Here is a 26,348-nt window from a genome sequence, read left to right as displayed (position 1 = left end):
TTATGCATCATTCAGTGCCACCTTGTTTTAATACCCATTGTCATCCAGTTAAGAGAAATCCTATAACTGCCCTGCCACACACAGCAGACATCAGAGTGCAATAAGACAATAAAGGACTTGGGGTTGGACAGATTTGGCTTCTAGTCTAGCTCTGCAAAGGTGACAGTGAATATGACAATACGCTGTCCTGCCAGATATTAGAGATAATGCTTAACAACAGCTGGTCCAGGACCTGGCATAGGGTTGGCAACAATAGTAAATTTATCCCTGAGTGACAAATGGGTAAGCTATAAGGAACCTAGGTCAAAGGCAACAGGCCAGAGCTGCCGGAACGAAAAGTGTAAAGTCACAGTTAGAACTCAGCCGCTGCTTGTCCAAGTCCTAAACCTTAGTTGTTCATCCAAGCGCAAGGAGTAATCCATTTCAACCTTTCCCAGTCTTAGTTGATCTTTAATCAAATTGTTCCCATAGGAAGAAAAGATTTAGCCAAGTTCCTCATTATGTAGAAACTATAGTATGTAAGCATTTGAAAGTTTAATGTGAGCGCTCCTTTTATAACAAGGCAGGTCATGTCATTCCTCTGTGCAAAGCCTTTCAACGGATCCCCCATTTTATTCAACTAAAAGCCAGTGTCTTACAATGACCCACGAGGCCCTATATAACAATCCTTTCCCTCTCCTTGTCTGATTTCATCTCTACAGTGTTTTTCCATTTGTCTCTCCATTCCTGACACACTGGCTTCTTAACTGTTCCTTAACTTTCTCAATGGACTCAAACCTTGTCTTCTCCCCGAGGTCTCCCTTGATCACTCTTTACTACTCTAAACTGTTTTGCCTACCCTGCATTCCAAAGCCCTTTTACTTTACCTGTTTTACTTTGACTTTTTCCAGGAGCACTTATCGTCTTATCCTGCAACAAAATGCACTTGTTTTTACTTTTATTGTTTATTATCTGTTCTCTCCTCGCTAGGATATAAGCTCTAAGAGGGCAGTGCTTTTTGTTTCGTTCACGGGTATATCCCAGGAGCCTAGATTAGTGCTTGGCCCATAGAAATGTGGGCATAGGACATTAAGCAACAATTCACAGAAGAGCACCCTTGAAGAGACAATACATCAAAAGATGCCAACCCTCACCAGTAATTAGAGAAACGCAAATAAAGATATTTCCTTGAAAAGTCTGACACAAGTTAGACGACAAAATAACACACTTGCACCTCTCACATAACCGGTAGCCCTGCCCTGGAGAGCAGTTTGGCATTATGAAACAAAGTTGCCGATAGAATATCCCGTGACCCAGCAAATCCACACTTAGTACAAACCCTAAAGAACCCCCTCCACGTGTGCACACAAGGAGACACCCACAGAAGCATTCTTGAAACACTTGGTAATGGCAAAGAATCCAAGACAACCTATATGTCTCCTTGAGGAGAATGGAGAACAAAGTTGTGGCGTGTTCAAATAACTGTAGCCTTTTAAGCACTCAGAAGAAAGGGACCCAGTCAACATACATCAATACACACTAACTTCCAAAAGAATGTTAAGTGAGAAAACAAATGGTAGGTTGAGAAGCACAGTATGATGTTCTTTGTTAACCAAAGAATTAAAAGCTTACAGAATAATATTGTATGTTGTTAACAATATATTATTAACTCCTTAACTCTGTATAAGACTCCCCACTTTATAAATCCTTTCCATACATCCCACCACACTCTCTCCCTCACCCGTTTTTCTGACTCTGCTCCAGGTTTGGATGAAGTTCAGTGATTCTGCTCCAGGTACACAGAATAGCAAGTTGTGCCTCTGAACTGTTTCCATGTTGGTTTTACATAAACCGGCTTGTTTTAGTTGACTACAGGGAGGGCTGCCCTAAATCTCCAAGATTGCACACGATGTTTGCATTAAATAATCTAGGTCATTAGAGTTCAGCCATGACTTTTCTAAAAGGCTGTTTTCATAGACTTTATCTTGTTCCATGTGACGTATCTCCAGCAATAGACCATTTTAGTTGTTTTTTGCAGATATAGCTCTCAATTTTGAAGGCAATAGAACTGTACTGCGGTTCCCAAATATTAGATTATCAGAAAGAGACCAAGATTTTTAGATATGATCTAAATATGTGAAGCTTTACGTATATAAACAGTTAGCTCATACACTTTCTAGAATGCCAACAAATTTGTTTGTTATTTGAAACAGGGGAAACCAACATATCAGTTTCTAAATGCTCAATAAATACTTTTGGTTTTCCTTTTGAAACATTCCAATTTTTCATTAAATGCTTTACTTCAGATGGAAATGATCAAGAAGCTTCCTGGCTCCCAGCATAAATTCTTCTCCTTTTAAATGTGAACATGTCTCTTTTATAGTAAATATGGACAGAAGGAAATTAGGTTGGTCTTAGACAAAATTGTTAAAAAGCAAGGATTTGTCTGTATGTTTCAACTGCATCTAAAAGCCCTCCATCACTGTAACTTCTGGTAACGATGATTCTCATCTGACTTTCTCTCAGTTAGTTGTTAGCCCGCTTGGTTTCAGGAGTTATTAACTTGAGCCCATGAGTTAATCTCAGGGGTTTCATAATCTCTCTGGAATTGTTAGTAAAAATGAATGTGCCTATATATTTTTCTGGAGAGAATTTCCATAGCTTTCGACAGATTCTCTTAAGATGTTGAACAATCAAAATAGTTTAAAAATAATGTTTTAAGAATTGGACATTGCTTCTAGCAGTAGTTTTCAAGAGTTCAAGAGATTTCTTTGCTCAGTCTTCAAGAGTTTCTGATTCACTCAATCTGTGATAAGAGCCAGGAATCTGCGTAATTAAAAAGTAGCTCAACAGATCATGATGCAAGTGGATCTTGACAAAGAAATGAAACTAAACTACAGAATAAAATTTAGATTCTTTAGTGTTGCCTTCATGGTCTCTGTGCCTAACCAATTTTTCTAGTTTTACCTTATTTCTTCCACTACTCACAATGCCCTACAAACATATTGGGTTTGCCAAAAAGTTCGTTCGGGTTTTTCCCTACCATCTCAAACCAGAATGAACTTTTTGGCCAACCCAATACTAATCATTCTTCCACTCATTTACTCCTGCATGCAAAAAATAACTATTGGATTCACTATAGGGACCCTGTGCTATGCTTCAAAGATCCGATGGTTGACAAACACTCGAGTCACAAGAAATGACCAGCATTTCTTCACATTGTATCTCCTCCTCCTTCACCAGGTAAGTGCCTATTAATCTTGTGAAACCCAGTTCAAATATTAACTACCTGTCCAACCATTATAGATCCTTTGGGGCAGATTTTTTTGTTTGTTTATTTGTTTTCTCAGTGAATTACAAGCATTTTTTACACCTTAAGTATACCGTTGTGCAATTATTTGTTTTTCTTCCTGGTTTCTGTGCTTCTGGTCAGGAACCATGTAGAAGTCTTTAACATATCCACACGGCTCCCTCCAGTTCCAATGACAAATTCCCAATAATATTCGCTGAGTGGATGCGGAAAACATCATGTTTTCATCCCTCCCAAGAATATGTACATTTTAGGAGATACTCTTGAAACCCAAAAATCCATGAGAAGAAGTAAATGATTCCCATGGCCCGAATCCTAGGCACCATGGTCCACTACAAGGCAAGAGACCTCAGTGAGGGAATCTTCATTAAATCTGGCAATACATCTAAAGAACTAGCTCCCCAAGAGAGCCTGTTGCTATACAAAAGGGTAGGAGTATATCAGGCATCGGCCTCCAGTGACTACAATGATCTTCACCTCAGAATGAATATCATAACCTACTCTAGAACTAGTTCTCCTATCAGACAATCTAAAAGATACCGTCAGAAGTGGAGCCACTGGAATTTTACTAGGTTTGGAAAGAAACTAAAGAGAAAAGCAGAGTCTATCTAAAGTTGGTTTTACCTTAAAGTCTTTCAGAAAGTCTACAAGTTGCAGTGAAATAAGTAAGGCAGCATTCTCTGAATCTTGGATGCAGTGACCACAGTGAGGGTCAGAGCAGGAGAGAGTCTGCCTGGTAAAGAAAATTCACTTGATAATACCTGAACCAATACTTAAACTTCTATTTGTTCAGAAGCCACTTATTAAGTACTCCTTTCAGAGCCAGGGATAACATATGTGTGTATATATGCATATATAATTAAAACATGATTTTTGTCTCCAGATGAGTGCCTAAATTTATTCATGGCTTTATATTTTTGAAGTACTTTATATGTCCTAAAAATAAGTCACACTGCAAGTAATTTGTATATACTCATTACTTTTATTCTAGGTGTGCTGTGAAATTTATAAAATTTTAAAATGTTGTCAAAGCATACTTTGCATTAGTAGAATTAGCATTTATTTTCCTCTCAAAGCACGTATTTTTTGAATTCAGGGCTCTTTCAGATTATTGACCTTTATTCAGTTTGAAGGTACTTCACTGCTGAATAGAGTATTTCCCTCACGTGTTGAGACACTGGCTTTGCATGCTTTGTATATATGTATTCACACACACAGAGAAGAAAACACACGGACACATATCACTTAAGTATAAGATATGAATGTGGTCATAAACATGTGTTGAGGTTGACATCTACAGTTTTCCTTACCTGTGGATCCCAGAGATCATAATCTGGGAGGTCAGTAGACTGAATCATAAAGGTAAATATGTTTTCACTTTTTTAAATCAGACATTCACTTAAAATGGAACTCACACTTAAAATTAGAATATTTTTATTTTTGGTTTTTCTTGAAACGGTCAGAAGTCTTAGCAGCCCAGAGCCAACCTTCCTGCATGGCCACAGCCAGTGGAGTTGGGAAGCTGCTATGACAGGGCAAGAAATCCGCATGCCATCCCAATATTCCTTAGCATTTCTTAGAGACTGGGGTCCTTTCAAATTTTTAGCTTCCCTTCTTAAAACTGTATTTTTTTTTTTACATCTTTATTGGAGTATAATTGCTTTACAATGGTGTGTTAGTTTCTGCTTTATCACAAAGTGAATCAGTTATACATATACATATGTTCCCATATCTCTTCCCTCTTGTGTCTCCCTCCCTCCCTCCCACCCTCCCTATCCCACCCCTCTAGGTGGTCACAAAGCACCGAGCTGATCTTCCTGTGCTATGCGGCTGCTTCCCACTAGCTATCTATTAAAACTGTATTTTTAATGTCTGAAAAAGTGGACTTATATACAATATCCACTCAGACGAACGCTCCAGTATATCCAATAATCCCCAAAGACTGAAAGATTTGTTCCTGATTGACTCTAGCATCTTCTTCAGTTAAAGAGACGTTGACATACCAGCTGATGAGAAAGAAGACCTCACAGAGATGCTCTGCATCTTCCTTCCCAGGGTGGCATTGGGGTGCTGGGTGAATATATTCATGGGAAATCCTAGGGTCCTTCTCTCCCATCTTCCTTCGGAATTTTTCAGGGGCCAGGAGAAGGTGCTGCTAAATTTAGCTCTATCTAGGGAAATATGTGTTAATCCACCATAGGACAGTTACAATTGTCTATAGCAGTGGTTCTCAAACTTTAGCAAGCATCAGAATCACCTAGAAAGCTTGTTAAAAACAGATTTCTGAGCCCCACCTCTGTAGTTTCTGATTCAGCACAGGATGGAGCCGAAGAATTTGAATTTCCACCCAGTTCTCCAGGGAAGCTGATGCTGCTGTTCTGAGGACCTCAGTTTGAGATCCACTTGCCTATAGATAACTATAGGGAATTTTTCAGATTTTTTCTGGGCATAGTAAATGCCACATTTACGCAGAAAAGGTCCATAAAGGCGGAATAGCTTTACAAACATCTTGATGCATTCACTGGGCAGAAGCTGAATCCCTGGCAAATTTTGCAGGATTATTAGAATCTTACCTATACTGCCACTTCTCTGTTGCCATCCCCCTGTCCTACTACCTGTGGTCATCCATGGACTATATGTGGTATTGTGACAGAGGACAAGCAAACAAGTAAAACAGAGACAATACTTGGATACTTTGTCAGAGACCGTTTCTTTTGATGCTTTTTCAAAATTGAAAGGGATCTCTGAAACCACACGATGGCAGTATAATCACATGAGTGATGGTCTCAAGGTGCCTGAATCAGGTTTTTGAACCCAAGTCTACAGTAAGAAATAATTCTGAAAGCTAAACATCTGCGATTTGGGCTTAATGATTATTGGCGCGTAAAGTGTCAATGACAAGTTGTAGTCGGATACCTCTACAAAATACCTCAGTCGGAGGTTTCAATATTTTTACAATGCCTCAGACAGAATACATTCCCCCCCCCACACACACACACACTCCTGTTTCTGAGTGTGAAAACAGCTTCAGGAGAACAAGCAACAGATCATTTCATGCGTGAGCTATGTAACAAACTCAATCCAAAATAACTCCTGCTTCAGTTTAGCAAATTACTGTGGGATAGCAAATTCACTCTAGACTTTAATCATTTTTGAAAAGTGAATTTATTTTTTTCTCTAGCATTGCTTAATTTTAGATATTTGCATGCTCATAATTTCTTACAAGCAAGTAAAATTGAACTTTTTCTAGATTTGTTTACTAAAGTGTCTACTCAGAGTTTTGCTTTCCATGGTGAGGTTTTAAGATGGCATTAAGTCTTTGGTGCATTGTAATTTGGCTGGTTGGCTATTAATCTGTACTTTATAATCTATATAACCCAATATAAGGTGTACAGAATTCTTAGAACAGGGTCCTGTTGAAGTGAAAGACATACTCCGCTATTTCACTCCCTGTCCTATAACAAAATATTCTGTACTGTCAGTAGAAATGGTAGGAGGAGGAGGAAAGGCTGACGTAATATTAAATATAAAAAATGCTCCCTTATTTGCATCTTGATATGGTGCTCTGGTCACCTGAGCAATGAAAAATTTAAATAACAGCATTGCAAATGTCAATAGATATGGGTGTCAACAGAAGGGAACAAAGACCCTACAAACTTCCCAAGCAACACAGGGTTCAGTTCCAGTTTTGTGACAAAAGCCCGTCTTTGCCAAAGATGATGGAACCTAAAAAAAAATCAGCAACCAGACTGACATGGGAAAGAAGGAAACATTACCTTTTCCACAAACTGCCCTTATCCATCCTCCTGAACACGTGCAAACTTCTCCCACCACCACAGACACCCTGATTCTGGTTTTTGCTGCTGCCCTTACATTTTGGATCAAAGGTTCCCTCAGGGCATTCTGAAATAGATAAAATACTCACCGGGAAATACACTGTGAAAGAGATCTCCCCAAATGCAGGGAGCTGAAGGGGAAGGTGCATTAATCTAGAAAAAGACAAAACACAAGGTCTAAAATAGTCTTCCCAAATACAGGCTACAGAAGTCATTAAAATATTACTTTGAAGATGTAGCTATTGCTCTGATGTGGGTACCATGTGCTGCACTTTATTGCCACGTGTACTGGGTGGAATGGGAATTCAGAGAGCCCACCAGTGCTGTAGTGCTTCACAGTACAGCAACAGCATCTACAGTTTCAGACGTTACAACTCCCTGAGGCCTCATTGCAACTGATGGGCTGCACACAGGGTTCAGAATTTCTTATTTGCCCCACATCATCTGGGTTTTTAACCTGCTCTCCTAGTTGAGCTACTCCATAATCAGCTAGCTTGTTTCACATAGGTTTCCAATTTTTATTCTCTTCCAGAATCTCAAGATCAAGATCATCCACTTAAATGAGGATGGATATTAAGATTCGGAAAATTACACTCTGCAAAACAATTGGTCTCATGCATACATTCAGCCGTACAGAGAGCCAAGCTTGTATGAGGTGGATATTATTACCTGCACTCTGGATATAAAGAACCTGAGGCTTAAGAAAAGTAACTCCTCCATGGATTACACAGTCACTAAGAGGTAGTGCTGGGATTCCTACGCAGGTTGGTTTGACAGCTGTAAAGCCTGTGCTCTTAATCATTAACAGGGGTAGAAAGACATCAGTCATTACACTTCCTACTTTCAAAACAGTTATTCCTTCTCCCCTCCTTACTCTTCCATTATGATGACTAAAGAGGAAAAAGTGATCTATTATTTGGTTCAAGCATATATTCTAGGCAGTTTATAAAAAGCAGATTCTTTCTCCATGTAAATGCTACTTATTTTTAATACTGACACATATGTTAACTTTTAAAGAATATTCCATGTAATATTTATATGCATAATATGTATTGGCAATACAATATCGGACAGTTATAATTTTATCAAAGCGCAATTACTAGGAGCACTATATGAGCTATCCTTCTTTTTGACAATTCAATCAGGCTTCAAAATTTCAAAAGAAGTTTAACTTGCCTCATTGACTGTCTTATTCATTATTTATACCCTATTTCAAAAAAATGGACTTAAAGTAACTTGCACAAAAAGGAAGGACTCATAAAATAGAATCATTAAAGCAGGGATGAAAGAACAAGAACCATGCAATAAAAGAGACAGAAACCTTAGATTAAAGAAAATTACTGTAATCAGACATAGTTTATCCAGGAGTTTCTAGCTAACTAAAGCAAAAACAAATGAACAAATAAAAATATAGTTCTCTGATTAAAAAATACTATTTCTTTTAAGAAAAGACACATATCTTTGTAATATTAAACTTAAAATGTTTTGGCTTGGGTGTGTGGTGTGAGGTAGGAGTGAGGATTCTTTTTTTTTTTTTTTTTAATTCCTATATAAATACTGAAGGGACACAATGCAATTTATTGAAAAGGCCAGTATATGCCCACTGTACTATAGGGTGATTTTTGTCATAAATCAATTGATTCAGTATGAGAGGGTCATTTTTCTGAACTTTTATTGTGTTCCATTATCTATTCATCTATATCTGAAGCAGTACTACATTATCTTAATTACTATAGCTTTTCCTAGTAAGGCAAGTTCTCTAGCTCTGTTCTTATTCTTCAAGATTGTCTTGGTTCTTCTTAGATCTTTACTTTTCCAAATACATTTTAGAACCAGCTTCCCAATTCCAAAAATAACTGAAGGAATTTTGATTCTGTTTGAGTTAACACTATCAATCACTTTGGGTTGAATCTTCCTATCCATGGCCATGGTATATGCCTCCATTACTAAGCTCCTTTAAAATTTCTCTCAATAGTATTTTGTAGTTTTAAGTTAGACGTATTATATAGCCTGCATATAATTTATTTTTTATATTTGATATTCTCTAATGAAATTATAAATTGAATCTTTTAAAATATTCATTTTTTATCTGTTTGTTTCTTGGATACAGAAATACAATTAGTCTGTTCATTGATATAGTATCCAGGTGACCTTGCTAAAGTTACTTATTAGTTCTAACAGTATGCAGTTTTCTATGAGGTTTCTTAGATATATAATCATGTCATCCAGGAATAATGGCAGTTTTAAGATTTTCTTTCCAGTAAGTCTTTTTCTAGACTTACTACACTGAATGAAGTCTCAAGTGCAATATTTTTAAAAAGTGGTGACAGTAGCATTCTTATCTTGTATTTCTAATCTTCAAGAGGATAGTTTTAGTATTTTACCACAAAGTATGTTTGCTGTATTTATTTTTATAGATTTAAAAAAACCTCAGACTTAGGAAGTTCTTTTTCTCATTTGCTAAGAATATGTGTGTGAATATATATCTATGTGTATGGGTATGTGTTTCATTATAATGAGTGTTGAATTTTTCACATACTTTTCTGCATCTATTAACATATATAATTGTGTCCTATTTTTTCCCTAATACTATGGTGCACTGCACAGATTGATTTTCAACTGTAAAACTACCTTTGAATACCTGTTACAAACCCCCTTGGGCAAGGTGTATTATTTTTTATATATTGCTAGATGGATTGTAGATTTAAATTTGAAAGTTAAGACAACAAAGCTTTTAGGAAAAAACATAAGCAAATATATACATAAGCTTGAGTAGCCAAAGAATTAGTAAACAAGTCTCAAAAAGTTAAACACAAAGAAAAAAGAAAAAATGATGAAAAATTCAACCATATTAAAATTAAGAACCTCTGCTCACTGAAGGATATTAGTATTAACAGAGTGCAACTGTATGCCACCACAATGTGGGAGAAGGTATTTGTTATACATATAGATTACGAGGGTCTATAGAGGATATAGAAAGAACTTCTACAGACCAATACTAAAATGCAGGCAACCCACTTAAAAATCAGCCATAACAGAGAATAGGGTTTCACAAAAGAGAAAACCCCAGTCACAATAAACATACGAAAAAGGAATACATATCATTAATTATCAGGGGAGTGCAAATTAAAATCACAATGAGATACCATTAAACACACCCCTAGAATGGCTAAAGTGAAAAATACACACAATATCAAGTGTTATCAAGGATGAAGCAACTAGAGTATTGCTTATAAAAGTATAATACTTTATAAGCACTTGGGAAAACTCTTTGTTGGTATCTGTCTGACGCAGGAATTCCACTACTAGGTATATACCTAAGAGAAATGCATAATATACTGACAAAATATATGTAAAGGAATGTTCAGAGTAGTACTGTTTAGCCAAAAGTGGAAAACTACTCCAATAACCACTGTGGTAGCCAGCCTCTGAGATGGTCTGTAATGTCCCTACCTCCTCCTGGTATTCACATTCTTTTGTCATCCCCTCTCACACTGAAACAGTTAGTCTGTGTGACCAATAGAGTATGGCAGAAGTGATGGCTTGTCACTTCTGAGATTCAGTTATCAAAGATTACAGCTTCTCTTCTGGACTTTCTCCTCCCCTCCCCCACCTCTTCTCCTTTCTTTCTTTTCTCCCCCCCCCCCCCCACTCTCACCACTCTCTTGGGGAAGCCAACCACCATATCAGGAGAAACTCTATGAAGAGACCTATATGATGAGAAACTGAAGCCTTTTGCCAATGGACACATAAGTGAATTTGGAAGCAGTTTGCCTTAGTCAATTCTTCAAAGACTGAACCTGGCTGCCAGCTTAAACACAATCTCCTAAGAGACTCTGAGTCAGAGTCCCCCAGCAGCATCACTCCCAGGTTCCTGATCCTCAGAAACAGTGTAAGATAATCTTTGTTCTTTTAAGGGGCAAGTTGGCTGCAAATTACGGGTAATCTGCATGCAGAAATAGATAACTAATACATCCATCGTTAGAATAAAATTGAAAATCATGGAATACTCATAAAATGAAATACTAAACAGCAATAAGAATGAGTAAACTACAACTATATCCAACATTAGAGATGAATCTCACAAATATGTTTAGTAAATGAAACCAGATACTCAAGAGTACATATATCATGATTTCATTTGCATATAGATCAAAAGCCAGCTGGTAAAATGAATCTATAGTGATAGAAGTCAGAATAGTTACTCTTTCATGAGGCATAAGGGGGCTTCTAGGAATACTGACAATGTTTTATCCCCTAATCTGAGTATTGGTGACATGGATGTGTTCATTTTGAAAAACCTATCACCCTGAAAGCTTATGAATCATTCACTTTTCTATATGTATGTTATAATTACACGGTTTAGTTAGGTTAGAGGAGGGAGGATGTGTCATGTGAATTTCTGGATGAGGATCTTTGAACAACATAATGAACTACTGTTTCATGATAGTTTCTTAAAAGTACAGAATCACTTTATGTGCTGTCATTTCTTATACTGATTCTCAGTAAAAACCAAGCACAAAAGAGTGAATCATTGTACCATGAAGAAATTCTCTAGGGAATTAAATTATTAAGTCCGAGTACATAGTTTTCTAGTAATTAAATTTAATTCTGGGATAAGCTTAGCAGTGTTTCTCAAACTTTAATATGCATAAGAAATATCTAGGGCAATCACTGTCACCACTATTATTCAACATAGTTTTGGAAGTTTTAGCCACAGCAATCAGAGAAGAAAAAGAAATAAAAGGAATCCAAATCAGAAAAGAAGAAGTAAAGCTGTCACTGTTTGCAGATGACATGATACTGTACATAGAGAATCCTAAAGATGCTACCAGAAAACTACTAGAGCTAATTAATGAATTTGGTAAAGTAGCAGGATACAAAATGAATGCACAGAAATCTCTTGCATTCCTATAAACTAATGATGAAAAATCTGAAAGTGAAATTAAGAAAACACTCCCATTTACCACTTCGACAAACAGAATAAAATACCTAGGAATAAACCTACCTAAGGAGACAAAAGACCTGTATGCAGAAAAGTATAAGACACTGATGAAAGAAATTAAAGATGATACAAATAGATGGAGAGATATACCATGTTCTTCGATTGGAAGAATCAACATTGTGAAAATGACTCTACTACCCAAAGCAATCTACAGATTCAATGCAACCCCTATCAAACTACCACTGGCATTTTCCACAGAACTAGAGCAAAAAATTTCACAATTTGTATGGAAACACAGAAGACCTCGAATAGCCAAAGCAATCTTGAGAAAGAAAAACGGAGCTGGAGGAATCAGGCTCCCTGACTTCAGACTATACTACAAAGCTACAGTAATCAAGACAGTATGGTACTGGCACAACAACAGAAATATAGATCAATGGAACAGGATAGAAAGCTCAGAGATAAACCCACGCACATATGGTCACCTTATCTTTGATAAAGGAGGCAAGAATATACAGTGGAGAAAAGACAGCCTCTTCAATAAGTGGTGCTGGGAAAACTGGACAGCTACATGTAAAAGAATGAAATTAGAACACTCCCTAACACCATCCACAAAAATAAACTGAAAATGGATTAAAGACCTAAATGTAAGGCCAGACACCATCAAACTCTTAGAGGAAAACATAGGCAGAACACTCTATGACATAAATCACAGCAAGATCCTTTTTGACCCACCTCCTAGAGAAAGGGAGATAAAAACAAAAATAAACAAATGAGACCTCACGAAATTTAAAAGCTTTTGCACAGCAAAGGAAACCATAAACAAGATGAAAAGACAACCCTCAGAATAGGAGAAAATATTTGCAAATGAAGTAACTGACAAAGGATTAATCTCCAAAATTAACAAGCAGCTCAATATCAAAAAAACAAACAACCCAATCCAAAAATGGGCAGAAGACCTAAATAGACATTTCTCCAAAGAAGAGATACAGATTGCCAACAAACACATGAAAGAATGCTCAACATCCTTAATCATTAGAGAAATGCAAATCAAAAGTACAATGAGATATCATCCCACACCAGTCAGAATGGCCATCATCAAAAAATCTAGAAACAATAAATGCTGGAGAGGGTGTGGAGAAAAGGGAACCCTCTTGCACTGTTGGTGAGAATGTAAATTGATACAGCCACTATGGAGAACAGTATAGAGGTTCCTTAAAAAACTAAAAATAGAACTACCATATGACCCAGCAATCCCACTACTGAGCATATACCCTGAGAAAAGCATAATTCAAAAAGAGTCACGTACCAAAATGTTCATTGCAGCTCTATTTACAATAGCCAGGACATGGAAGCAACCTAAGTGTCCATCGACAGATGAATGGATAAAGAAGATGTGGCACATATATACAATGGAATATTACTCAGCCATAAAAAGGAATGAAACTGAGTTATTTGTAGTGAGGTGGATGGACCTAGAGACTGTCATACAGAGTGAAGTAAGTCAGAAAGAGAAAAACAAATACCGTATGCTAACACATATATATGGAATCTAAAAAAAAAAAAGAAAGAAAATGGTCAGAAGAACCTAGGGGCAAGACGGGAATAAAGATGCAGACCTACTAGAGAATGGACTTGAGGTTACAGGGAGGGGGAAGGGTAAGCTGGGACAAAGTGAGAGAGTGGCATGGACATATATACACTACCAAACCTAAAATAGATAGCTAGTGGCAAGCAGCCGCATAGCATAGGGAGATCATATGTATATGTATAACTGATTCACTTTGTTATAAAGCAGAAACTGACACACCATTGTAAAGCAATTATACTCCAAAAAAGATGTAAAAAAAAAAAAAAAGAAATATCTAGGGCATTGACTTAAAACTGGAGATACACCATCTCTATTCCCAGAGAGTCTGATTCAGCAGGACTGACAAAGAGCCATTAATCTGTATTTTTAACAGACGTTCCAGTGAAACACTTTGTAAAATGTGAAATAAAATTGTACAGGTGTTTTTTGCACACCTTGGTACATACTCACATTTCTGAATTCTAAATAGAAACCATAGTTTTAACTGCACACGCATGGTTTTTGATACTTTTTTCTAACTTCCCTCAAAATGAGGGTAGACAAAAAATAAAGCTTGAATATAGAAGCTTGTATTTTAAATGTCTTTGGAGGATAAAAATGATATGAACTAAAAAGAATTACATATACTTTACTGATTCTGTTACACACAGAAAGGTGACATCTATAAAATATATGTACCAGATGTACAATAAAATGTCATTCTCACACAACCCCTTACACACACACACACACACACACACTTAAATCTCAGTCCAACTTTGAATCCTCAGATAAAATCCACCACAAAAAAGTTAGAAAAACAAAACAATTTTCAGTCAGATCACAGTGTTTTGTTAGAAGTGTATCTCTTCCTACTTGTGTCCCTCACTACAGTTCATAAATCTGCACTTGGCTGTGGATGTGACTGTAGCATGGAGAACATGTGATTCTGACTTGGAGGGAAGCATAAGCAAAAGCTCTCAGAGGACAAATATCCAAATAACCTGTTTTCATGCAAATACACTCATAACAAACAAAGCAAGGCAAAAGGAATCCTGAAGTTATAAGATAGGTAGGCAGAATTATTTATAAACTGTATTATTCTGAAACTGCCCAAGAGGCATCAGCAAGTCTTTAAAGGTCCCTTATGATCACTGTTATAAGTACTGCTGGAAATAGCATATAGCAGTAATAAACCACAGGTGGTTACAGAAGCAGGCATACCACTTATTTTACCAAATGGGGTTTATTTTTCCTCTGTAGTCTCCTCTTAATACTATGAGCCCCAAAGTGAGGTGTGTGTCTAGATTTATGAAATAAGTGAAAATGGGGACGTCCCAGGTCCTCATGCCCACCAGCGACTCTGTAATCAAGCAACAGCTTGCTGGGTGGGGCGATGTGCCTGCCTCTTTGTTCTGTACATTAGCCAGGCCTGTTAGTGCTCATTAAATTCTTAATGGGGATGATGACACTACAGCTGAAAGAAGGTTATAAATGCAGCTATCCCAGGTGCAAAATTATGGGCCAGATTTTAAGCCCCCTATTGCTGAGCCCTGTGGATTTTTTGATTAGAACTATCACGTGAAGGCATGTATAAACATGCTTATTAACATCTTCACTCTCTATAGAGTAACTATTTGGGCCCAGTGAAGCAGGTAACAGCTCCCCTTCTGGGCAGTGAACTTTAGGGTAATCAGAAGTCAAGGTGGTGCCTCGAAGGGCAAAAGAATAACAGGGACACTGGCATGCTGGCAGAATGTGTGTGTGTGTATGTATACGTGTGTATAAAAGCACATATATGTACATACACACATATAGACACATATACATATATATGCCCAGATATATGAAAGAAAAAAGAAGAAACACTTTCAGAATAAACAAAATCAAAACTCCATTAAATAGAGAAATTATATCTGTGTTAAACCAAATGTTGTAGAACGGTATTAACCAGCACAAAACAACAATATAGAGCTATCTAGATATTTTTCTCAAATGCTAACTTCATTGAGGGCTAGAGATAATTCAAAACCTCACACCTCAATTTTGACCTATGGAGATTATCATGAGTAAAAGAGTTGGTGAGATGCAGTATATGAGGGGCTCTCAATACTGCCCCCTCATAATCCGAGAAAGCAATTGTGGTAGACTGATTGTAAAAACGTCCCCAGTTCTCCCTCCCAGCCCTGAACCCCTGCCCTTTGCAATGTGACTTTCAGCTCCTCCCTTCCAGTGGTGGAGATGACTTCCCCGTTCCTTGGATCTTGGCTGGCCTTGTGACTTGCTTTGGCCACCTGACTGCAGCAGAAGTGATGGTGCACCAGTTCTGAGATTAGACCTAAGAAGCCACCTTGGACCAGCCAGACATGGCTGACCTGCCAGCTGCCCACAGACGCATGAGAGAGTCCAGCTGAGTCTGGCCTAGACAGCATGACTGCCCAGTCTATCCATGGGCTCTTGAGAAATAATAAATATTGTTTTGTGTCATTAAATTTAAGGCGATGTGTTATAGAGTAGTAGCTATATAATCTTGCCCGACATTATAGTGAAGAAATTCCCTCTCTAAAGAAGTTTTTACATTCCTTTTCTGACTCTAGATTATAGCCACTATTATCATTTTTGCTATCTCATGTGAGGTACAGTTCAAAGTACCTCACACAATTACTACAATTAATGGCTTTAAAAATCCAGATTTCTGACAAAGTGCTTTACCTAAATGGGAGGTCTGCTTCTAACCACAGAGACACTAGTCTCTTGTCATTGACCCTCTGCATTAGAAAAGGTAGTTCAAAGGAGTGGCAGCCAGTACAGGAAGGCAGTGGGAAGATTAAAAGTGATCTAGGCATGGGGTGACTGGGGACCCAGATGAAAAGTGAGTTGCATCATGAATAGGCAAACTCTCTAGTAACCTTTTCATCCTCAATTGGCACTTTGAACTGAAATCAACCTCAAAAGCTCAAGATGAAATGTATTCAGAAAATGACTAGTATCTTTAAATCATCATAGACAGGTACCAACTGGGACATTGGTCCCAGGGTGCTCCTCTGTAATTGAGCAAAGACAAACATCCTAATATTCTTCTTCCGAAAAACCAAACTCTAATTGCTGAGCAGACCGTTCCCAGGCAAAGACATCTGAAAATAACCCAGTATCCAATCTACTACATATTTGAATTCAAATGATAAAAGAAACCGTATAATTTTAAACATGGGCTCTCTAAAAACACTGGTGATCACAACATATTGAAAAAATCTACAACTTGGAAGGGACTGTAAAGTATCAAGACAAAAAAAATAAATAAACATTTCTATTTCCTTGACTCTTGCAGATTTCCTGCTTTGGCCCAGGGGTAGCTGCCACATGAAACCCTCTTCATGAAGACAGAAGCAACAGTGGGAGAGGTCACAGTTATTACTACTTTTAACCACTATCACATGTGTTTCATGGCCCAGTCTGCAAATACCAGCATCACTAGTTGCAAAGAAACACAACATTTAAAGGAGAGTGAATTTCACACTGGAGGCAACAGGCAGCTTTACATTTGGATATGACATTCAGAGCTGTGTAAAAATACTACTTTGCATACAGATTATTGAATGCTTTGCCTTGGAAACCAATTCGTGTTCTGCATGCCAGGACCAAGGGAAAACTGGTGGTGCTGACTGGCAGAGTCTTTCGTTTAAGTTACAGAAGTCCAAGAAGGAATATAATTTCCCCAAAGCATATTTTATAAAGAAAGGAAACCAGGAAGGTTTGAGGATGGACTTACAAGCACCTACAATGAGAGAAATACACCCTTTGAAAGTCAGAGAAACTATCATTTTCCCCGAATTGGTAGTGAAACTGAGTATAGAAATTTGCATAATCATGCTAAATAACATAGCACAGTTCACCAGATTATTATTTTTTTTAATTTAAAGTTCTGGGAAGACAATATCTGGATACTTAAAAAATTAACTGTCGTAATAAGAGTTACTAATTATTGAGGTTCTACATGTGAGGACCGTGTAGCTGATTTTTTATAATAACACTGGTCCTCACAGCATCCCTCACCAAAGGTATTATTGTTATTCCAATTTAAAAAATGGGGAAAATGAAAAGAAAATGATATATAATTCACCAGAAGTCACCTTCCAAATACATTAATGATTTAAATAAATAGTTTTGATTAGAACAATTTTAATGCTTTTTTTTTTTTGCTGCCTTTCACATTTGTCATTTTTTGCTGGCTCTATGAAAACAGCAAAGTTGGAACAATTCAGACTCCTCTAAGACCTTTCTTCTCTTCCCCATCTCCCTTTTCGATTACCTTATATCTCAGAATTCCTCTATTCTCCATTTAGATATCTATTTTTCATTGGTCACTTATATTCCCAAACTTTTGCTCCAGTTACACTCCATGAAAACAAGACACAGATTTTAGACCGCAAGGAAGACTTCATCATAACTGTCATATCTCTGACTGGTCCTCCAGTTAGCAAACTTAGTTACAAAAGGTTCCAGAGGTAACCTGTCTTCCTTAGAGGACATTCCTCTGTACCAAATTTCTTGACTAGTATGCATATGGCCATAATTTTCTCATTTAATTGTTGTCAAACACGCTTGAGTTAAAGTCTATGTGTATGTGTTTTAATAAATAAGAACTTTAGGTTGGTGGAGAAGGCAGAGAGTTTTATACTATGTCCTTTTCAGAGCAGATGCATTTTATTTCAGATAACTAAAAACCACTCAAACTCTTTGACCTCAAAGCTGACATGTAATTAATCTTTAATGAGTTATTAATATTCTTTGCAAAGTTTTAAAAGGCCTTGCTAGGGACTAATAAAATTATTAAAATTTGAAAAATTAGCCCTGAACAAATGAGTAGGATATTTTACTATCTTGTCAGGTGGATAATGTACTTGAATACTAAGTGTGTGGAATGTGCCACTTTACACGGGCTGGCTTTTGCAAACATTTGCACGGCACTCCTAAAACTATTTGTCATCTATCTTTTCATATATTTTCAACCAGAGTTGTCTTACCTTTCATTTTCAAAGAACTAAAATAGAAGAGAAAAAAGAATATAAGATCCAAGACAGTGCACTATTAAGACTTCATATTAGATACCATAAAGAACATATAATTCAAGATTGATAGCAATAATAATTTAAGACACTAAATATAACTGGAATTGGCATCTTTACCATTTCAACAGTACTGTAATATTAAGGTAGACACCATTGTTTCCCCTTAGATAAATTTCCAATTTTGAACAAGATAATAGAGGTGAAAAATGCTTTGTAAAGCATAAAATTGAACAACTTTTATCATGATATGATTATTAAAGTACGTCAGACTGCTGGATCACATAGTTTAAGTTATAGACATTCTCTGCAGAAAGGCACACTTCTATGTTTACTATATATGGGTATGACTGGCACTATCGTTTTGTGTTTTCTTAAATTTAAATGAAAATTTAGCAACATACAGTTGAAATATACAATGGCAGTATTTCAGATTCTATAATATAATGAAATATAGTTCCCTAGTAATAGCTAACACACATTATCCTTGTGGGAATACATAGGCAATTTCAGTGATATTACAGAATTTCTTCCTCAAGGTTTGCAAAGTTTCAGACTGAGCTTGCAAAACAGATGAATTATGTGGAGACTCTCACAAAGGCAGGCATCCAGGAAGCTGAGCTCTTTGCTACTATGCTAAAGTGAGACACATTAAGTGGTCTGCAGGCCTCCTTCCCTTTCTTCTCTACATTCAGACAATTGATTAATGACGGCACAAGAACACAGTTAGTGAGATCGACAGTATCTTAAAATAGCAGAAGGATTTTTTTCTAGTTTCTTGGGCCTGTCATTTTTATTATAGAATAAAAGCAAACTCAGATATCTCAGCCTGAGCATTACTATTGTCTCTGAAGCCAAAAGGCGGTTATTTATTCCAACTTGGAAATAACTATTATGATCCAGCAGGCATTTAAAATTGAGGCACTTCAAACTGCTTGAAAATTAATACACATATTACATTTGATTTTTCCCTCCATATTCTATCTCATTTTGGGCCCAGGAGATGGAAATTATTCATAATGTAGTAACAGACACTTGACTTCAACGTGTTCCTAGAAAATAGACTATGTTAGAAAGTTACAATATAATTATATATTGCTGTGCTATCAGTTTGTAAGACACTCCTTAATTTTAGAGATGTAAAGTGTCAAAAAAAATTGTGTCTCAGGATACATGATATAAATATTGTGTATGCGAGAGAGAGGGAGAAAGAGGGAGAAGAAGTTAAAACTTGACAATAGAAAAATTCAATGAGTTTAAAAAGTTACATATTTCTCCAAGTACCCATCAGCACAGATATTTAAATATATTCTTTGCGAGTTTCACATGAGACCAAATTTCCAGGTATTTGATTTCATTTCAACATTAATAACTCTCAGGGATTCTGAATCCTTTCTATCATGACTACATTGGACCTGACCTTCAAGAGTGAGAGGGATCGAGAATGAGTAAGATTCATCAACAGGAAAATGATGTATGTTGATGACTGGGAGGGATTATGCATCTTGAAGAGGCCAGAAAATTTTAAACATTCTGTTGACAGAACAAAATGGTCTAAATATTTATTTCCTTCATTGTTGAGCTTTCTGGGAAGGTAGTCCACAGGTGCTATTTTAATTTCCTCATTTACCATTCATTTTTAATCCAAATTGTATTTCACGTTTTTTCCCCCCCCAAAACTACCAAGTCCTAAATCACAAATCCTGTGCTTGCCCCCTAGTTTTTTCTTTTCCTTTTTAAACAGCATATGAGACAGTGATTACCCTTTTCTTCTTGAGAGTCATCTTTCTCTGGAATTATATCTCTGAGTTCTCCTATTTCCTTTCCACCTTTTTCCATCTTTTAAAAGCAGGAGTCACAAACGCAGGTCCCCGAGAGCCAGAAAGGCAACCCCCAGGAGAAAGCAGGTGGCGTCCCTGCGGGTGAATCCCCATGGGGTGGTGGCATTAGGACCAATGGGAGAGTGCCTGCACCCCGCCCCCCATAAAGAGGTATGAGCTAATTAAACAGAGCCATTTGTTCCCACACGGGAAGATGGGTCCAGAGTTCCTACATCTGATTTTTAAAATATTGAATCACATATTTTAAAAGGAATTTGCCTGCCATTCAGAATACATCTGCAAGTCAAATTCAGCTCTAAGGCTGCCAGTTTGTAACATCTGCTCTAAGTAAATCTTGTTCACTGGTTTCTCTTTCTCTAGATCCCCCTAAATGTAAGGAATTTAGCGAGTTTCTGCTCACAGTTTTCTTGGCTTTCCCCTTTAGCATCTTCTCCTCAGTTATCTCATCCAATCCATCTCTATGTTGATGGTTCTCACCTCTGCACTATCAGCTCTGATCTTTCCTTTGAGTTCTTAGGATCTGACTTTCCAACAGAGTATTGTTCACGTACATTCCGCTCAGCATGTCTCAAACTATATACATCAATAATTTTTAAACTTCAGTCACCTTTCGTTTTCCATACCTCTTCACTAAAACCTGTGACTTGAGTTCCAATCCTAACATCCTCACTTACTAACCATGTGGCCTTAGGCAAATTACTTTGCTTCTCTGTGCCTCACTCTCCCTACCTGGAAGAAAGGATAATAATAGTCCCTATCCCACAAGGTTATCATGAGGATTAAAAAAATATTGACTAGATAGCAGGACACAAAATGGAATGTTTTTCTTGTTGTTGCCTCAGATTTGCAGAAGAAACTTCAAGTCACTGTGTGCTAGACAATTTATTCCGGTCTTCCTGAGGAAGTGCTAATCTAGTTTTGTGATTGGTACATGTTCGGTCACTTTGAGGGTATATAACAAATGCTACAGACTAATTTTCCAAGATTGGTAGAGATTTTCTTTAAGGAGAGAGGGTTTTAGCTTATAATTTACCAGTGTAACTATGTGCTAAATGCCCTTCCAAAGGTATAATACGTATTAACCTATTTAATCCTCATAAGAATCTAGTAAGCTGGGTCCTTTGTTAGTCACATTTGACAGATGAGGAAACTAAGGCAAAATAAGTACCTACCTATTGCAAGTGGAGAAAGATAGAAGGACAGGACTTACAAGGTCTTTGCTTGTGAAGGAAACAATGATAACTGGACACAGTCCTATCAAAAAACAAATTAGAACATAAAGTATTCTGTATGTCATACTGACCCTTCTATTTACTAAGGAATTACAGTACTAGAACGAATACATGTCCAACAAGTAAAACTAAATATTCAGCCATTGTAGATAGAAAATTCCAAAACACAGTGGATCATGAAACAAACTAATAATGCACGAAGGGTCTGTGTGTATCTATATGAAAGGTGTGTGTACTGGAATGCAGAACTTCTGGATGACTCACTGTGTAGAAATAAGAATTTATTTTGTGCTCTGCCAGATATTCAATTTAGGCCTCTGGAAGAAAGCAGCAAGAGCAATCATGGATTATGGTAGGCAGCTAGCCAGCTATATTTACCAACACGCAAAGAGAATGTTAAACATGGTTGAGTTTGGGCAGCCCTATAAAAACGAAAAGCACTGAGACCACTCAGCAAGTGCATAATGTAAAGAAAAATTCTTTGGGTCGTTATTTATGTTAGATGATGAACAGGACTTGTAATCAGCTTCTGATTTACAGCATCTGCCAGCAGGCTCAGTCCAGCTGGACAGGCAGGTACGCTGGCTGGTATCACGGTCCCATTGAGAGCTATCATTACTAATGTGGGGCAGCAGGCAGCTTAAGCTGCGGAAATAGGTTGGACAAGCTGCCTACAGACAAACAAAAAGCATCCTCCCTCCATCATTAAACTGAGCGTAGGCTGTTATGGCTCTTTACATTTCAACAGTGCTCTTGGCTATGTCAGTCACTCTTTTTGCAACCTACAAATGCGGGGCCAAAAAAAGAACAAGCTTAATGAAACTTCCTGACTACTTAGTTTTTCTATGGAATCTAATTTTTCTCTATTTTCTTTAAATTTTTATAAGCAGGCAGCTCTACTACTTAATATTGATAACTACAGTCTCACTTTAGAGATATCTAGTGTTTGTATGAACTTCACTGATTATCTAGTCCTCAGTTGCTAATTATATGAGCCCTGACAAGTTACTTAGTTCTGCCTAGAGTCAGCTTCCTCATTCATAAAATGGGAATAGTAAGAGTACCAGGCACAATTAGTTGTTCAGAGGGTTAGGTGAGTGAATTGATGAAAAACACGTAGCACAGTGAACACAGAATGGGCACTCAATTAACATGAGCTTTGAGTAATTTATTATCATTATACAGCATATACCTATAATTATCATCTTGTGTTACTACACATTGGATTATATATTATTACATAGATATTACATATTATCTAGTTAAATCCTTTCCTTTTTTTACAAAAACTAAAAGCCAGAGACATTTATTCACTATTCTAATGTGGCTCTGTTATATTCAGAAGAAAGGATTGAATATATTGGAGGTGAGGACAGAAAAAAATAAATCCAGACTCTTGAGAAGCTAAAGAACTGTAAAAAACTTCATTGGTGTTTGATGTTAGTCATCAAAACCTTTGAAAAACTTCTGAAAAGTGCTTTCAGAAACTGAGCATCAACAAAGCTGTGGTGCTGGGCTCTAGCAAAAACCTCCCTTCTCCTTGTACCACTGCTGTCATCTTAAAAGTCCTAGCAATTTAACCTGGTTTAGTGTAGACTACTGAATATTTTTCAGTAGCATAAACTCTGTTTCTCATGTCTTTTTTTGACTTGGTGGATTATTTCTATGAAACTTTAATCCCAAACTGCTCTACGAAGTTGTCAAGAATGTTATTTAATTGAATCTAGCAAATTTTTAATGAGCATCCCTTGTAAATCAAGAGCTGGGGAATACAAAAATGAATGATAGTTTTAATTATGTGTAAACAGACAATTATAATACACTACAACGGGCAATACTACAGAAGGAAGGGATTTAGTGTTTTTGTTTGTTTGTTTACATACACTGAAAAATAAAAATCCCTGAAGAATTTTAACAGGCAACAAAAATGAAGGAAGAAAAAATGGATTTAAGGGAAGAGGAATGAACAATAGCACCATGTTTCAAAAGCACATGGTGCGTGGGAGAATGATGAAGGTATGTGGGGTACAAGTGAGAGTAGTCAAAATTATGATGAGCTTAAACTATGGAATTTTGTAAGGCATCAGTAATTTGTTGAGGGTTATAAAGTAATAACAGGATTAACTTTTTTTAAAAAGATCTAACTGGGACATTATGGAACTCGATAAGAATAGGGGAAAGAACAGCTCCTAGACCCACCACTCCTCAGTGTTAAGCCGTGACTCCGTTCCATTCCTGCAGAAGATGGGGAGATGAATGAATTGGTAATGACATAACCATCAGTCCTCAACCACATCCCTATTTTAAAACTGAATTTGCACAATAGCTTTTTGAAAGGCCTTTCACTGCTTTAGTGTCGCCTCTTGTCGCACTTCTCTGTGGGAGCTGACATTTTGCTGATGCTTCATCAGGCTGGACCGCCTGCTGAGAACCAGATTGGTAAAGGATATGCATCTCACTGCTGGGAAGCATGGGAGATGTATTATTTAAATCAATTTATTTTACAGCAACTTTAAAAATCAAATTGAGGATTGCTTCAGAGAGGTTCGAAGCATATTATTGCACCTCACCTCTTTGTGCTTGGTGATGCTTAACACTCAAAATTGTTCTACTAATAGTTTTTTGTTTGCTTTATCTTATTTTACATTACAAGTACTCTTTTTTTTTTCTGCCTTAGATAATTGCCTTTTTCTCTTTTTATAACAGTATGTCATAAAGGAAATTCTAACCCTGGTTTAGGGTAGGTGTGTTACAGGAAGTTGGAAAACAGCGTAGTGGTTGTTTGAGGGCTCATTGGGTCCCTTGAGATCTGAGTCAATACTCCAGCTACGTGAACTTTAGAGAAAGGGGGTATGTGTCTACACACATAGCAACGCAACTTTTTTGTGTTTATTTATTTATAAATATTTTTATTTATTTACTGATTGGCTGCATGAGGTCTTAGTTGTGGCATGTGGGATCTTTCATTGCGGCATGCAGGCTCCCCGTTGCAGTGTGTGGGCTTCTCTAGTTGTGGCATGAGGGCTCCAGAGCCCGCGGGCTCCACAGCTGGGGCACGCCGGCTCTCCCGTTGCGGTGCCAGGCTTAGCTGCCCCGTGGCATGTGGGATCCCAGCTCCACCACCAAGGGTCGAACCAGTGTCCCCTGCATTGCAAGACTGATTCCTAACCACTGGACCACCAGGGAAGTCCCTATTTTTTGACTCCTGAATCAATTAAGCTGAACAATTGATTTTTCTTTCAAAAATAAAATAGACTAGTCTGAGAGGGAAATTTCTGTTTTTTGATTTGTTGGCTAATTTAATTCAACCCAAAAGGTCAAATTAGTCACCTGTTTAGAAACCGGAAAGTAAAATCAACACCTGCAAAGTTATCAACTCTTAATTTCAAAAGAGAAAGTAAGTGTTAAGAAATCATTCAGATTCCTAAGAGCGTTCAGAATACAATTATTTGCCAGCCAGTGGTACACTGGAGCTGTTACTACCAGCTTGGAAAGCCAATGGTTAAACTGCAACCTGTTAAATTTTCAGGAATTTTGTGTGCCAGTTGACACCACATTGGTTGCTTGAAATTTCCCCTGTGGGAGTATCGCAGGGGAAATCGTCAAATTATACAAACCAGGGTTTTTATTTCAGAGAATAAGTTGTTAAACATTTACAAGCTTTTATCTACAGAAGGTTCACACTTGTGTTCATTAGGGTTTTCATGACGTTTGATGATGTTTGACCATCATCACCTCATGATGATTCATCATTTCATGATGTTTGATCATGTAATGTTTAAAGCAAAGTTGTATTTGGAATTGGTATCTCCCTTCCAACGTCTTCTCCCCTATTCTCTCTAGTTTTCTCTCCTTCAATAGTGAAGGGGGCTATTTTGTAAACACTCATAAAAACATGGCAGAATTCAGAGAAGTAATAACAATGACTGAGGGATAGAAAATAAGATTTCTGGAAAAAGGGAAATGAAGTGTCCAGAGGAAACATTACTATGTTCTTTCATTTATCACTTGTTTTTAAAGCATTTTAGTAGTGCTGCCAAGCTATGCTCAATATCCACCTCATCTGAAACAGGAGAAAACAGTCTGAAATTAAAAGAGCAACAAGATCAATTAGACTGAAGAAAAAACATCTTCACTGTATGGGAACAGTTAAGATCACCAGACAATACTTTAGGAATAGACAGCTATCTTACTTAGATATTTAGTAACTGATTGGTCTGAAGATGATGTATTTTTTCCCTTGTAAAGGGGAAAAATAGTAAAGTAGTACATATGGGAACGACAGGAATGTAAAAAGGAGAAAAATACTCACTAATAGTCCCGCTGTCTAGATATGGCCACTGTTAACAACTGCTGTCCTTTCTACTACAATTTTCCACATACATACATGCATACAGGTTTTTACAAATTTGGAGCATTCTCTATATACAACTTTTAATGTCAATTTAATGTCAATTCTCCTGACATTACACATTCTTCCAAAACATGAATCTTAATGGCCTCAGAATAGTCCACTGATGTGTTATAATGATTTGTTTACTCTTTCTCCTTCTGGTGGATATTCAGGGT

At 37.1% G+C, this 26,348-nt stretch overlaps 1 protein-coding gene across 36 annotated transcripts in view; it reads right to left on the bottom strand.

The window, feature by feature from the left end:
• The window catches only part of LOC307187328 (uncharacterized protein), a 666,419-nt gene that overhangs the window by 125,263 nt on the left and 514,808 nt on the right, over positions 1 to 26,348 (bottom strand). For 14 of the 36 annotated variants that reach the window (XM_079923250.1, XM_079923249.1, XM_079923237.1 and 11 more), the window contains exons 5-6: positions 7,215 to 7,278; positions 5,293 to 5,460 (exon numbers count right to left, since the gene is read on the bottom strand). The exons of 21 other annotated variants lie outside the window; for them this stretch is intronic. In XM_079923250.1, the coding sequence (XP_079779376.1) occupies positions 5,293 to 5,460; positions 7,215 to 7,278 (232 nt within the window). Of the gene's footprint in view, positions 1 to 5,292; positions 5,461 to 7,214; positions 7,279 to 19,065; positions 21,802 to 26,348 lie in introns of those variants that run through there. One more of the 36 variants, XM_079923234.1, reaches the window with a different exon arrangement.

This window comes from Stenella coeruleoalba (genome assembly GCF_951394435.1).
Source record: "Stenella coeruleoalba genome assembly, chromosome: 5".
Classification (NCBI taxonomy): domain Eukaryota; kingdom Metazoa; phylum Chordata; class Mammalia; order Artiodactyla; family Delphinidae; genus Stenella; species Stenella coeruleoalba.
The sequence above is the reverse complement of the archived record's forward strand: the minus strand, read 5'-3'. Positions and strand labels throughout refer to the sequence as shown.